The sequence below is a fragment of the Atheta coriaria genome, unplaced genomic scaffold, assembly GCF_025399875.1.
Source record: "Atheta coriaria isolate IRGN ID8LTWV9N9 unplaced genomic scaffold, Caltech_Dcor_3.1 hic_scaffold_6_pilon, whole genome shotgun sequence".
NCBI lineage: Eukaryota > Metazoa > Arthropoda > Insecta > Coleoptera > Staphylinidae > Dalotia > Dalotia coriaria.
The window spans coordinates 11,708,488-11,720,991 of record NW_027045448.1 but is presented as its reverse complement, the minus strand read 5'-3'; the positions used below and the strand labels follow the sequence as shown (position 1 = coordinate 11,720,991).

At 43.0% G+C, this 12,504-nt stretch overlaps 3 protein-coding genes across 5 annotated transcripts; 2 read left to right on the top strand and 1 right to left on the bottom strand.

Annotated features, from left to right (window-relative positions):
* Positions 1-146: 146 nt before the first annotated feature.
* LOC135794639 (uncharacterized) lies at positions 147-2,463 on the top strand. The gene is made up of 7 exons (XM_065305977.1): positions 147-320; positions 401-564; positions 625-1,054; positions 1,118-1,332; positions 1,391-1,475; positions 1,533-1,792; positions 1,849-2,463. Exons 1-7 carry the CDS (start codon positions 275-277, stop codon positions 2,371-2,373), a joined length of 1,725 nt encoding a protein of 574 aa, XP_065162049.1. The 5' UTR covers positions 147-274; the 3' UTR covers positions 2,374-2,463.
* A 157-nt stretch (positions 2,464-2,620) lies between these two features.
* On the top strand, positions 2,621-11,220 carry LOC135794634 (titin). Of its 3 annotated transcripts, none has more exons than XM_065305971.1 (6): positions 2,621-2,946; positions 3,630-5,910; positions 6,794-8,636; positions 8,693-8,861; positions 8,919-9,887; positions 9,977-10,061. In XM_065305971.1, the coding sequence occupies exons 1-6, from the start codon at positions 2,919-2,921 to the stop codon at positions 10,003-10,005; spliced, it is 5,319 nt and encodes a 1,772-aa protein (XP_065162043.1). In that variant the 5' UTR covers positions 2,621-2,918; the 3' UTR covers positions 10,006-10,061. The 3 variants fall into 3 exon arrangements, with proteins under 3 accessions (XP_065162043.1, XP_065162042.1, XP_065162041.1); XM_065305970.1 differs by having other exon boundaries at positions 8,919-9,926; XM_065305969.1 differs by having other exon boundaries at positions 2,624-2,946; positions 8,919-11,220.
* Positions 11,135-12,341, bottom strand: Nelf-E (negative elongation factor E). Its single transcript, XM_065305979.1, has 4 exons — positions 12,165-12,341; positions 11,621-12,111; positions 11,506-11,560; positions 11,135-11,448 (listed from the first exon to the last, which is right to left on the bottom strand). The coding sequence occupies exons 1-4, from the start codon at positions 12,243-12,245 to the stop codon at positions 11,263-11,265; spliced, it is 813 nt and encodes a 270-aa protein (XP_065162051.1). The 5' UTR covers positions 12,246-12,341; the 3' UTR covers positions 11,135-11,262.
* Between the last annotated feature and the right edge of the window lie 163 nt (positions 12,342-12,504).

Below are 12,504 nucleotides of genomic sequence, written 5' to 3'. Positions count from 1 at the left end.
CACTACACTTTTGTTTTGTCAAAGATTGATTGATTACCCGAATACAATTAAAAATCTATTAGGTAACAGAGTGTAAAATCAAATTAACCCTGATACAGTGCCAATAAATAATAAAACTACTTCAAAATCAGACTATTCAAGTGCCCAAGTCTTCTAAGCCACGGTGAAAAGTAATTGAAGCAGGCGAATAGATAATAATAGATATAGATATATTAAACGCAAATTTAACTTGGCATGCAAGTGTTCCGTGATCCACCAACGCCGCCAAACCAAAATGTTTCATCTCAGCAGTCTTGTTGGAATACTCTGCATCTTACCATGTACGTTACCTTTTAATATACACTCGTTTTTTGCTTTTAACTACGAACATCAAACGCTAAATACATTCGAATACTTTTAGCGCTTTTAGCATTAAATTCAAGATCAACAATAATACACATAACTGTAAAGGAAGGAGGCTCATTCGTGCACTATTTGGACACTGACAATGGCGAGTTACAATCATGCATGTTACAGACAAAGAAAGGAGAACAAATCAGTTTATACCCCGATCGCCTTCACGAAGTACCCACTTAACTCTACCATAAATAAAAAAAAACTCACTGCAACATTATCCTGTTTCAGGCTGTGAATCCCGTGAAAGAGAAAATTGTAAATTTCGGCAAACGCGCATGCGGATTCAAACTGAACAATTTCAACGAAGAAGATCCAATAAAATATAACTTAACGGCATCCATTTTAAAAGCTGGAGAAATATCATCGATAAATGAAACTTTAGAAGTAACACTATCATTAGAAAGTGTAGAAATTGCCAACAAAACTGCTTTGTTAAAATATGGAGAGCAATTTATCGTAACACAGTGCACAAAGCCCACCCGGAGTAGTGGTTTTTGTTCATTGTATTCCCCGCAAGGAAAATTGGTAGCACAAGGTACCAATTGTTTTTACCAAGTGACGTATGCATTCGTGGAGCATATTGGAGCATGGAGATGTGAATTAAATTTAGTCGGGAACTTGGAACCAATCACTTTCTACATAAATACATCACCAAAAAGTAAGTCATTTATTGGTACTTGAAGAAGTAAAATAAAGAAAACTAATCAAATATAATCTTCAGAAATGTCAAAACTAGAATCCTGGTATAAAAAGGAAAATGGCTATGGTATTATTGGTTGCCAATACATAGATGGAGATGATAAAGAAGAGAAAATAATAACTGATTGTGCAATGATAACACCAGAAAAAAAGTTGTTAAACATTGAACAACATCCTGCTTCAGGGAGATATGATCCTTTAGGTACAAATTTCACAAAAAAAATTTGTCAAGTTGAAGTAAATACTTCATTTTCCTCTTGTATTTATATTTTAATTAATTTTTGTGTTAATTTAGTTCAAATTACCTGCTCTACAAAATGAAATTGGAACTTGGAGGTGTGAATTGGGTGGTAAACGTGGTTTTGTCAACGTGGAACGAGGTAACAAGACGAATTGCTTATACAATAAAAAAATTAACGATGAAATGCATATTTTAGCTAGTGAATATCCAAAAACAATAAAAGTATTTAGAAAACCTGGAGGTACAACATCTCTAAGTTGTGAAGTGCCATACCCTGCTGTTACCAGCTTCGCTGTCAACCCAGAAGGTAAAGTTGTCTACAAAGCATCCTATGAAGAGTCTCAAAATGGGTATCTTTATTTCCAAATTTACAATATGAGCGCGAATGATTTCGGTGAATGGACGTGCCACTTTGCCAAAAACGCTTCCTATGAGGATGACGTTATCACCTTAAATGTAATATTTTGTTATATATAAATATCTCTGTGAAAATATAACATAATCATCTGCAGGTGGAGAGATACAACATGGTCAAAGCAAAAGTCAAACAAGTAGAAGTAAACGAAGGTGAATCACTTACTTTACTCTTCACCGCCAACGGCGCAATTTCCTATTGCGTGATAGAAGATCCCAAAGGTAATACCTACCACGTGCGGCCCTCAACCAACTCACCGTACATGGAATATTTTGGCGCTGGTTTCGAGCACGGTGAATGTGGTGTCAGGTTGAAACATGCAAGCGGGTTACATAAGGGTCTTTGGAAATGTATGACAACCACAACGTCTGACTCTGCTGGAGATCAGCAGGCTACAGCAATGACTCAGGTGGATGTGACCAGTCAGGATGCTGACGGTCTAACGGCCGCATCATCGTCGTCCATTTTGATTGGCATTATGTTTGCGGTTATGGTCGCCACTGCTTTCATTATTTACGCGCAGTTTGTTAAAGAGAAGAAAGCGAGAAAGGAACGAGTCAGTCCTTGTAATTCCTTAGGGGATGAAAACAGTGGCACCTCCTTTGTTCTGCACCACCTGTAGGTGTTAAAATTGTAAATCTATAAGGTACAGGTTAATAATTTGTAAAAATTATTATATAATGTTTAATAAATTGAAAGCAAATGCAGAAAATGCGTTCGAACAAATAACATTCGCAGCTTGTACATATGTGAGACGACGACGTATATGATTTGCAAAAAGTAGCGTCATTTCGTGTGCGTTATTAAAATAGAGTAGCCGAAAATAAACCGAGTAAAAGTCTCGAGTCCGAGTCTCATTATCCAATGCGATCCGATTGCCGGACCGCGGCGACTGAGCGAGTTTGTAGTCGCCTTCTGGGTGCTGAGCGGAAAATCGCAAGTGCGCGCGAGCGGGCCGAGCGCGAGCGTGTGCAGGAGGATTAAAAATACGAAGTAATACCGAGCGCAGTCCAACTGCATCTATCGACGAGTCGGATAATAATTTTCCAATACGAGCCCACCGTGACCACTCACGCCACCCACACATTGCTGGGGGCGCCGTTGACGTCGGTGCCGCTGAATCGCGAAACATGGACGCATGGAGTCCGAGGCGCGCCGTTGGTCGGAATGGACGCACCTGGGGCCAATAAGCAAGGTTGGTTTTGTTGTTAATAAATTACCATTCTAACGCCAACAAAGCTGGCATAATATTTGCCGACTTTAGATTAGCGCAGCTTTTTTTTTTGCTTTGCGTTATGTGTGGAATCGCGTGGTGCGTCGTTTATTTGCACGGCGATAACGGAAGTGGGAAGTGAACGTGCGCGTTATGCTTATTACTATTGCACTAATTTTAACGCTTTGCCCGTTAGCGGTGAGACGAAAACAAACTGAAAACCTTGTGGCGTAGAACGCTTGTTGCATGCAATCATCAGGCTTTTGGCACAGGAACTGCCCCTTAAATAGGTCAGGTATAAGCGCCATTTTAATTCCGAGCATTTGTGTTGTATTTTTTTCGTATGTGCACGAATCTACGCTTAAATAACATCGTTCTTCATTCAGTGAAATTAACGATCGTCTGCGACTTTTTTGCCGGCATTCATATCGCGCAAAGTTATAACGAAAATAACTCGCCGAGAGTTTAGGCAAGCGTCTACTAAAGCCCGCCCACCGGTTTATCCTCGCGAAATTAGTTCAAACTCACGAAGACAGATTGCTTAAACGCCATATGTATTTTTTCTCGGCGTGTGCATTTCGCTGACTTTGACGTGAATTTTGTGTGATGAAAGATGCCCCGCTGGGTACAAAGCTCTAAACAGAATGCTTTTCTTTAATTCTCAGTCAGCGACAAACCACCAGTGCCGATAAAAACGTACCAGTGGGAGGACATACGCCGCGCCAGACGCAAAGGTGGTTATCCTTGGACTTATCTCGACAAGCGTCCATTCGATGACAATTTTATAGACGATTTCAAAATACGCACGGACCCGAATTTGCGCAAAGCAAAAAGCTCCGTTAGTATGAATAGACATTCTGCAAACATTGAGAAAGTTACACACGTCGCTGAACAATCGCCCGAAAAAGAAATGGAGACGGACGAAAACAAGGAGAACATCATGGTTGAATCAAACGATAGTTCAGCCGATGTAAGCATCAGTCAGTATTTGGATAAAGAGGAACGCGAAACTTCTTCCGAAGAACTCCTCGAAATGGAGGAGCTCGCAAAAATGCACCAGGAAAGAGTCAAAGGATTGACAATTGGGGAGGAGTACGAATATTGGTCAAAATTGCAAAAGGGCGAAATTCCAAACGTGCTTGGAAGTGAATGGCCAATTCCTAACTTGTGCCTTAAAGCTCCTAGCAGGGCATCGTCAAAAGAAGTCCTAGACTCGCCAGGGTCTAGTAAAGACGCGGAAAAATCGGAAACATTGCGCAGCCAGAGAGCAAAGTCCGAGGAACCCGGCCGAAAAAGAAAGCATTCAATTGAGAGCAGCTACAGTCGTGTGTCCAAATATAGCTTATCGCCTCAGGGAATTATGAAAAAAATAAAAGAGGCAAAAGAGAAAATAAAATCATCGAAATTTTTCAGTAAATCGGAATCAAAATTGACGAAAAAACCTAAAACGGAACAATCAATTGTTGTTGAAAAGAAAGAGAAAAAGGATACGATAAAACCTAAAAAAGTTGAAGGTCCATTGTATATTCACATACCATTGAAACCACCACCAGGTGAAACAGATGAGTTTTCCCATTTAGAGTTCGAAGATCAAGGTACCACGGCGAGAAAAGTGAGTCCTATAGCAGAGGAAAAGAAAGAAAGCGCGGATGAAGCACCGGAAACACCAACTGAGACTGGTTCAGGTGTACAATTGATTATTCTTACCGCACCTTCGGATGATGAAATTTTAGACACACCTGCTGTACCAGAAACTCCTTCAGAACCTGAAAATGGCTTCTTTGAAACAAAGCGCATGGATGAACTTAAAAAGATAGCTACAGATGTTGTTGATAAATATTCGCCAGAAACAAAACGCAAAACTTTTACTTCAGTGAAGGAAGAGGAAGAAGAAGATCAAGGCAAGAAAGCAGCTGTCGTAGAAGAAAAAGAAGTAAAAAAAGTGGAAGAACCTGTTATTGTGGAAAAACCTCCAGTAGCACCGTCAGAGGACACAGGCGTCAAGAAAAAGAAGAAAAAAGTAGTAAAAAAAGATAAAAGTAAAGACAAACCCAAAGAAGAGGAAAAATTAATAGAAACCCAAAAAACTGATGACGATAAAATTCAAGAACAAAAAGAACAAAAAACCATCCCAGCAACAAAGTTAAGCATTGATGAAGAAGATGGTTTAAAAACCGAAATGGTCATTGCGCAGATAATCGACGATGATGTAAAGGAAAGTGATTTATCCGAAAAGGGCCAAAGTAAAGAAAAAGTTAAAGAGTCACCATTGTTAAAGAAAAAAGTATCGTTTAAACGCCGATCAAAAGAAGATAGTGATGGAATTTATGAAGACGTGCTAGTAACATCGGAACCTGTTCAAAAAGAAGAGAAAACGCCATCAAGTCCAACCCCTAGGACTCCTACTCCTAGTCAGCTCCATGACGAAAAAATTGCAAAAATGCACGAAGAAAGAACCAAAGGAATGACCGTAGCTGAAGAATATCAGTATTGGTCAAAACTACAAAAAGGAGAAATTCCGTTTGATTATGATCTCGAACCTACTCCACCACCTCAACCGGTAAAAGTTCCTGCTAGTCCTAGCCCAACTACTCCTACTACTCCAACTACTCCAAAAACTCCAACAACTCCAACTACTCCAATCAAGACTACTACTCCTCATCCTCTTGATGATGAACGCATTGCAAAAATTCATGAAGAGCGTGCAAAAGGAATGACGCCGTCAGAAGAATACGCGTATTGGAAAAAGGTCCAACGAGGTGAAATCATAATCGAATTACCACCAGAAGACGAAGAGGAGCGCCCACCATCTTTCACACCAACTACAACACCAAGCCCAAGTGTAGTTCCCGATATGCACCTCGATGAGCAAGCCACCAAAATGCACCAGGAAAATATCAAGGGAATGAGCGTCGCAGAGGAGTACGAGTATTGGTCGAGAGTGAAGTAAGTAGTAAACTATAGCATAATGTAATCACGCTTGGCAGCCGTTCAAAATAAGCGATGGCTCGTAATATTGCGGAAAGATGGCTTCAATGTTAGATAAAAACAGAAATAACGCAAAATGCCAGTGGCTGGCCGGCTAGCTAGCGAACAGGCAACGTTGTCGGCGGCGACGGCGACGAGCTGCTGGCCGCCTCGTCGAGTTTCGGGTCATCGTGGAGCTAACAATAGATCCGCCTAATTTTATCCAGTGGTGAATTGATGTTCAAAAAAGACGTTCGCGACAATCGCGCGGTGCAAGAGTACGGCAAGCAAACAACACACCGCCGGTGAAGCGGAAAAGAACGTGAGGACAATGCGCGACCGCGGCAGCGCGCTTCCGAATCCGATCGTATCGGACGCCTAAATGTCGCGCGCGTATAAATAAATCGGCGCATTATGGAGCCGTCGCGTCCGACGACGATTAATCCGCGCCTCGCGAGGAAGCAGCAACCAAACACTGTGCATGGCAGGTCCGCCTCCGAGGGCAATGCGCGCTACAACCGCCGTCCGAATGTCACTCGTGATGACTCCTCCGGTTCGGCGGCAATCACTCTGGAAGTTCGATGTGCATGCCAATTCTTTCAATGCAATTCCCTGCTACCCGAACGAACGGCTCGCCTGGCGTTGAGTCGGCCGACTAGCCGCGCCAGCCAGAAAATACCAAACCTAACGGTCAATCAAGATCGGTATGTAGCTGAACGAAAATTGAAAAAAGCCACAGACATGTATCCCGGATAATGTCACTATTAATAGTGAAGCTCACTTTGGCTTGGCATGCAAATTGCCACCAGACTCTGTTGTTTTTTTTTTTTTAAGTTAATTCGATGTATTAATGACATTTCAGTTGCCATGACTACGAGCCGGTAATTCCTCCAGATGATAACTTCCGTCCGATTGAAGTCCCGTCGGCGGATGGAAGGCCCAAAAAGCCGTCAACGCCAATCACAGATAGTGACATTGAATATCTTGCTGCACGAGCGGCTGACATTGAACTTCGTACCACCAAAATTACAATCACTAATAAGGAAGACCCGGCCGAGGCGCTTGTGGTCCCGCTCGAGTCCGCTCTCAAAGAAGAAACGAAATCCACGAAATCCGAGGTTAAAGAAGATGGCCACGGCAAAAAAATTCAAGATGCTTTTCAGAAACAAGCCACTAATCTAAAACGGCAAGCAAGCATCGTAAGCAAAAAGGCTAGCGAGCAGGCGGAAAAGATCCAAACGCGAGTCAAATCAATCAAAAAGCCGAAAATGCCCAAGCCAAAATTTGAGAAACCAAATTTGCCAAAACTGAAAATTGAAAAACCGCACATGCCTCACTTCAAAATCGAAAAGCCAAAAATGCCCAAAATACCGGATAGAATGAAAAATATTTCGCTCAGCCTCCCACGCAAAGGCAAGCGCTCGGCACGCCAACCCACATCGACGGAATCGACAGCCGGCGATTCCGAGAAAAGAACCGTATTCGACTTTAGCACTTATCCGAGAATTTTCAGAAAAAAGAAACGCGACGATGATGGCGATAACATTCACACCCCCAGAACGGGTACGGATGTTACGCCTGTATCAGAACGTACCACTCTACCTCGTTTCAAGTTCACGACGAGGTGGAAGGGCAAGTTCACCAAACAACCGCCGCCATCTTCGGTTACCAATGACACTATAAATTCTTACAAGTCTAAAGATAGCGAACGTTCGGAAACTCAAGGTTCGGTGCGCATTCCATTGCACTCTGAAGGATCAATGGATCGCGAGAGTCTCGATTTGCGGACGAATGAAGAACGCGAGGATTCGGTTGAAAGACGAATGCGATTGGCGGCATCCAGTCGATACGATGATGATATCGATATGAACGATGCCTATATGAAAGAGAATCAGGAGATTCATCGCGCATCCTCGTTCAATGCGAAATTCAACGACCGTTGGAATCACGGCAAGTTCCACGCCGACGAACCACCAGAACAAATGGTCACAGATCTGGATGATGAGGAGAAACCTCCCACGTCCATTCTCAAGAAAAAGATTGAAAACATTCACGCCGGTAGCTCCGATGATGTGCGCCGGCGTGGTGTGCTTGAGGAAATCAATTCCGATGAGTTCTTCCTGCGGCAAAAGGGAATCTCCCAGGATAATATCGAAGTCGGTGCTTATCTGAGTTCTGAAATTCGCGAAGCATTCAGAACCCCGAACAATGCACTGTCGCAATTAGAGAAGCCCGAACCGGAAGCGCCTAAGAGGCGACCATTCAAAAAACCGAAACGCAAGAAGACTCCGCATGTATCGCAAGAAGGCATACAATATGACCAAGACTCGATTCATACCGAACCTGACGTATCAACGTATCAAACCGATGATTTCGAAACAGACGTACAACCCGAAAGACCGAAACGTAGAGGAAGAAAGAAGGATGATGAAGCAGATATGAAATATATCGAAGATCAGATTTTATCTCGTGACGAGTTCATGGACGAGCAGCAGTTCTCCCACTATGAGAATGAACATATGGAAGGTATCGAGCAGCCAAACATTATCCTCTCCAGTTCGTATCATGCCGAGCATTTCTATCCGGATGATGATGTCCCGGCAGCTCCGCCAAGAAAACACAAAAGTCTGCGCAGCTTGAATGCCATGTCAGAGCATGATTCCATCACTGAGGAATTGAACGGTTACAAAGAGGTTCAACAAGAAGTAAGTTTTCGTAGTTCTGAGAAAAAAAATTGACTCTAAACTTTTGCGGGTTTTAGGTGAGCCAATACGAGCATGAATACCAAATTCCTACTCCAGACCAACCACCCAAACGTCCATTCAGAACACGTTCCCGAACTCGCTCACGTTCCAGAGGTACAGCGCTGCCAGACGAAGAAACCGTCGCGAGAGAATTGTTACAATCAACTAGCCAACAGTCATTGACTTGTACGGAGGAACCATGCCGGAAAGTACTCTGTGATTTTATGGGATATTCTGTTATAGATAAGTCACACATCCGTGACCCACCATTACCACCATGTCGCCGTCGTTCGTTGAAGTCGGAAGGAGCAGAGGAGGAACGATTCTTCACGGCACCTCGCCCAACCACGCAGAGGGAACCCGTGCGCCCATTGCGCAACTACAGCACCCTGGGTCCAAGTCGGCCACCTCGGAAACGTTCTGTGCCTAATCTCACCGATGAAGAAAAACACATCGGTGATCCGTACATCGAAATTGAAGACGATGACCACGCCGGCAAGAATCTACACTCGGGCGAGGTGATACAGAAAATGAAAGGCAGGCCTTTGCCAGCCCCACCACGCCCACCACGAAAAGTGAGAGATTCTAGTCGGGGAAGTAGAAAGAGTGAAAGATCAGAAGATCGGAGTTATGACGATATGGGTAGCAGGGAATTGCACGACGTTGAAACGTCGGTCCAGACGGAGCCGTTGCCTGACGACTTCGAATGTGAGGCTTTGGTTCGCGACCCTAATGATAGGATCATAACACCGACCGTTGACAAATACGCCGAAATCTCAAGACCAAAAGCCGTCCGAGAATTTGAACATCAAGAAACAATAACACATGGTTCGCTACTTGTGCAACCATTTGCACATGGCGAAGAAATTCCCACGGGTCCAATTGAAATGTACTCGAGGAATACGGAAAGAATTGTTACTGTCAAACGGGAAGCTGACAGTAATAAAGACATAGATTATGATGAGACTTCAGAAATACCGGAGGAGTTCACCAAGTTAAAGTCGCCAACGCCACAACCGCAGCCACCGCAACCACCACCTGTTCAACAAGTGATTGAAAGAATAATTGAAAAGCACATACCAATACAAATGGAACCTCCCGGCGAGGTAGAAACACTTAAGGCACAGAAACTTCAGGTGGCTGACTTGGACGTGGAAAGATTAGCAGTGGGCGAACTGCACGCCAATAAAATCAAAGTCGGGGACATCGAAGGTACTTCAATTAGTGTCAACGAGATCAATTCAAATTCAGGTAATTTAGTTGTTAGTGGTATTGAGTTACCAGCGAGCTTCTTTCAGCAGTTGGTAGAAAAACTCCAGGAACAAGCTGAACAAGTCGCCGTCGCTCGTCCAGCGCCTTCAATCGAGGCACCACAAACAAAGACAATCGAAACAAAAGAATCAGAAACTAACACTGACGCTTATCAGGAACCACCCACACCCTTACATACCGCACCACCAGTACCGGCGGTACGTACGCGCATACCGGAAGTAGGCACATCCAGACAACCCGCGGTAAGAATACCGTCAGAGGAAATTTTAGACACACCCGACATTGAACACACACAGCCCACACCCACGGTAGACACACTTAGGGAGCATATAGGTTACGAAATCGACGAGGTGATTTCCACTGCGCAGCGGGCAGTTCAACAGGAACTGGACAAAGATGCGAAATCTGGCCAAAAAAAAACTCCGTTTGAAGTCCGATTAGTAGATGTAGAAAGTGTGACCCCACCGGAAAGACCCCGTAGAGCAGTGAAGATCGAGCAGGAATCTATCGACGCCCGATTAGAAACCCAACACCCACAACCGCAAGCAGCTGAGGAGTCCGAGGAAACACCGCCACCGCGACCGCCCAAACCCGACTCCGACTACATGCCCTCGCAAGCACCTCCAAGCTTCTACGCTCTTCGATCTCCGACCGCATTCAAAGACTTTGACATCGACGATGACATTCCGCTGGCGCCCCGACGACGCCGTCACCACCACCATCAGCCGCATCACCGAGCGCCCGAATCAAGCAGTGAAGACATCGCTCCGAGTCGCCGACGCCATCGGACGCCCGAGCCCACCATCCCACAACTCACCGGGCAGCTAACACGCGCCTGCGTCACCGCTGCGGAGCGATCCTTTAAGAGACTGATCCAGCAGACTACCGAGTATGTGATGGGGCGAGTGGAGGGCAAGCGCGAAGTAAATGTCGCCGTCGTCATTTTGATCGTGTTCATCGCGCTGCTGTTCTTAGTCTATTGGAACGGCGATGGCAAGCAGGTTCATCATCATCATTGGGAATATTTTAATCCTCCACGGGATATTTAGATTTTAAGCCCATATTGAATAATTATTACGACGTTTCATTTTTTTTTTGTCAAAGGTGATTCTTTATATGATTAGATTGTAACTAATATTTGAACGGATAGCGGAGGATTCGCACGCATTGTAACTAGTCATTGGAAATTCATTTAAATTGTTACTCTTGCCGACAATTGTTGCAATATATTAATTAATTTATATCGTTAATAGAATAAAATTGTTTCAACTTATGTTTATTCTTAATTTTTAGAGATACCTACCTAATTCGTAACTTATTCAAAAATATCATCATAAGTAACCAAATCCCGTTTGTCCCGATGGTTGCCTTTTTGTGAATGATTTGCAGCCAAAGTTGACCACGCTTTTGATGAGGTTGCATCGTTAATTGGTTCAATTTGTGGTTGTCTTCGTGCCAATGACACATTCAATTGAATACCAGACACCATTGAACCCTCCATCTAAAAAACGAGAAAGTTGTTGCAGACTACAAATCTATCTCAAAACTTGAAACTCACCTCAGATATTGCCCTATCAGCCGAATCAACCTTATCAAACGTTATAAATCCGCGACTACAATAAAAATAAGTAAGTTTCAGTTAAACCTATAAAAATATCTTAAAATATTCATACTTCTTTTCAATTTCCATTGATATATTGACAATGGTACCAAATGTTCTAAAATGTTTCTCCAGAAACTCTTCGGTAATTTTATATCCTTGTACATAAATTGTATTGCCCTGTCTTGGCTTATCTGTTTTCTCTTTAGGCTTCTCAACAGCTCTTTCATTTTCCCATTCTCTTGCATTTGAATGTGACCCATAGAGATTTTTTATTCTAGGTGGTTTGTTCTCTGGATTATTAGGCCCCTCTTCCATTTGCACTGCTGAAAATGGTTGATATCCACTTACAGTTTTCTCAGAAGTTAGTTTCCTTTCTAGCCCCCTGGGCCTTTTAAATCCTTGTTCTGGTTGCTTTTGTTGTTTAGGAATTGCTGTGATGACACCTGATTTGATAAGTTTCTTTGCGACTTCGCGTGCATCTCGAGCTTCAGCGGGACGTTTCGGCACAATTATTTTCTCAGGTTCAGGTTTTGGAGCTTTAAGGGCTTGCAAAGCTTTTTTCTGCAGTAAATATCAGTGTTAATAAAGATAAATTATAATTTAAATTGTAGTACCTTTTTCTTTAGCTTTTGATATTTAGCCTGAAGCATCAACTCTTCTTCCGTTAAATTCGTAGGAAAATGTATATAAACCATGGTTTTTTACACTAATATATTGTTGTTAGTAATTTATAAATAGTATTTCAAAATAAACAACTCTGTTTACGCTCTAACCCCAAAAGAAATTCAAGTCACAGAGTAGTAACTTAACACTAACAATGATATAACAATTTTACGGACACAAACAGATTGTCGAAAAATGTCGAACAATTTGTGAGCTATGAGCCAATGCTAAAAGATCAAGTTCTAGAGCTATAAGCTCAAATTACAGAATAAGTGCTCTTGGTCGAAGGCA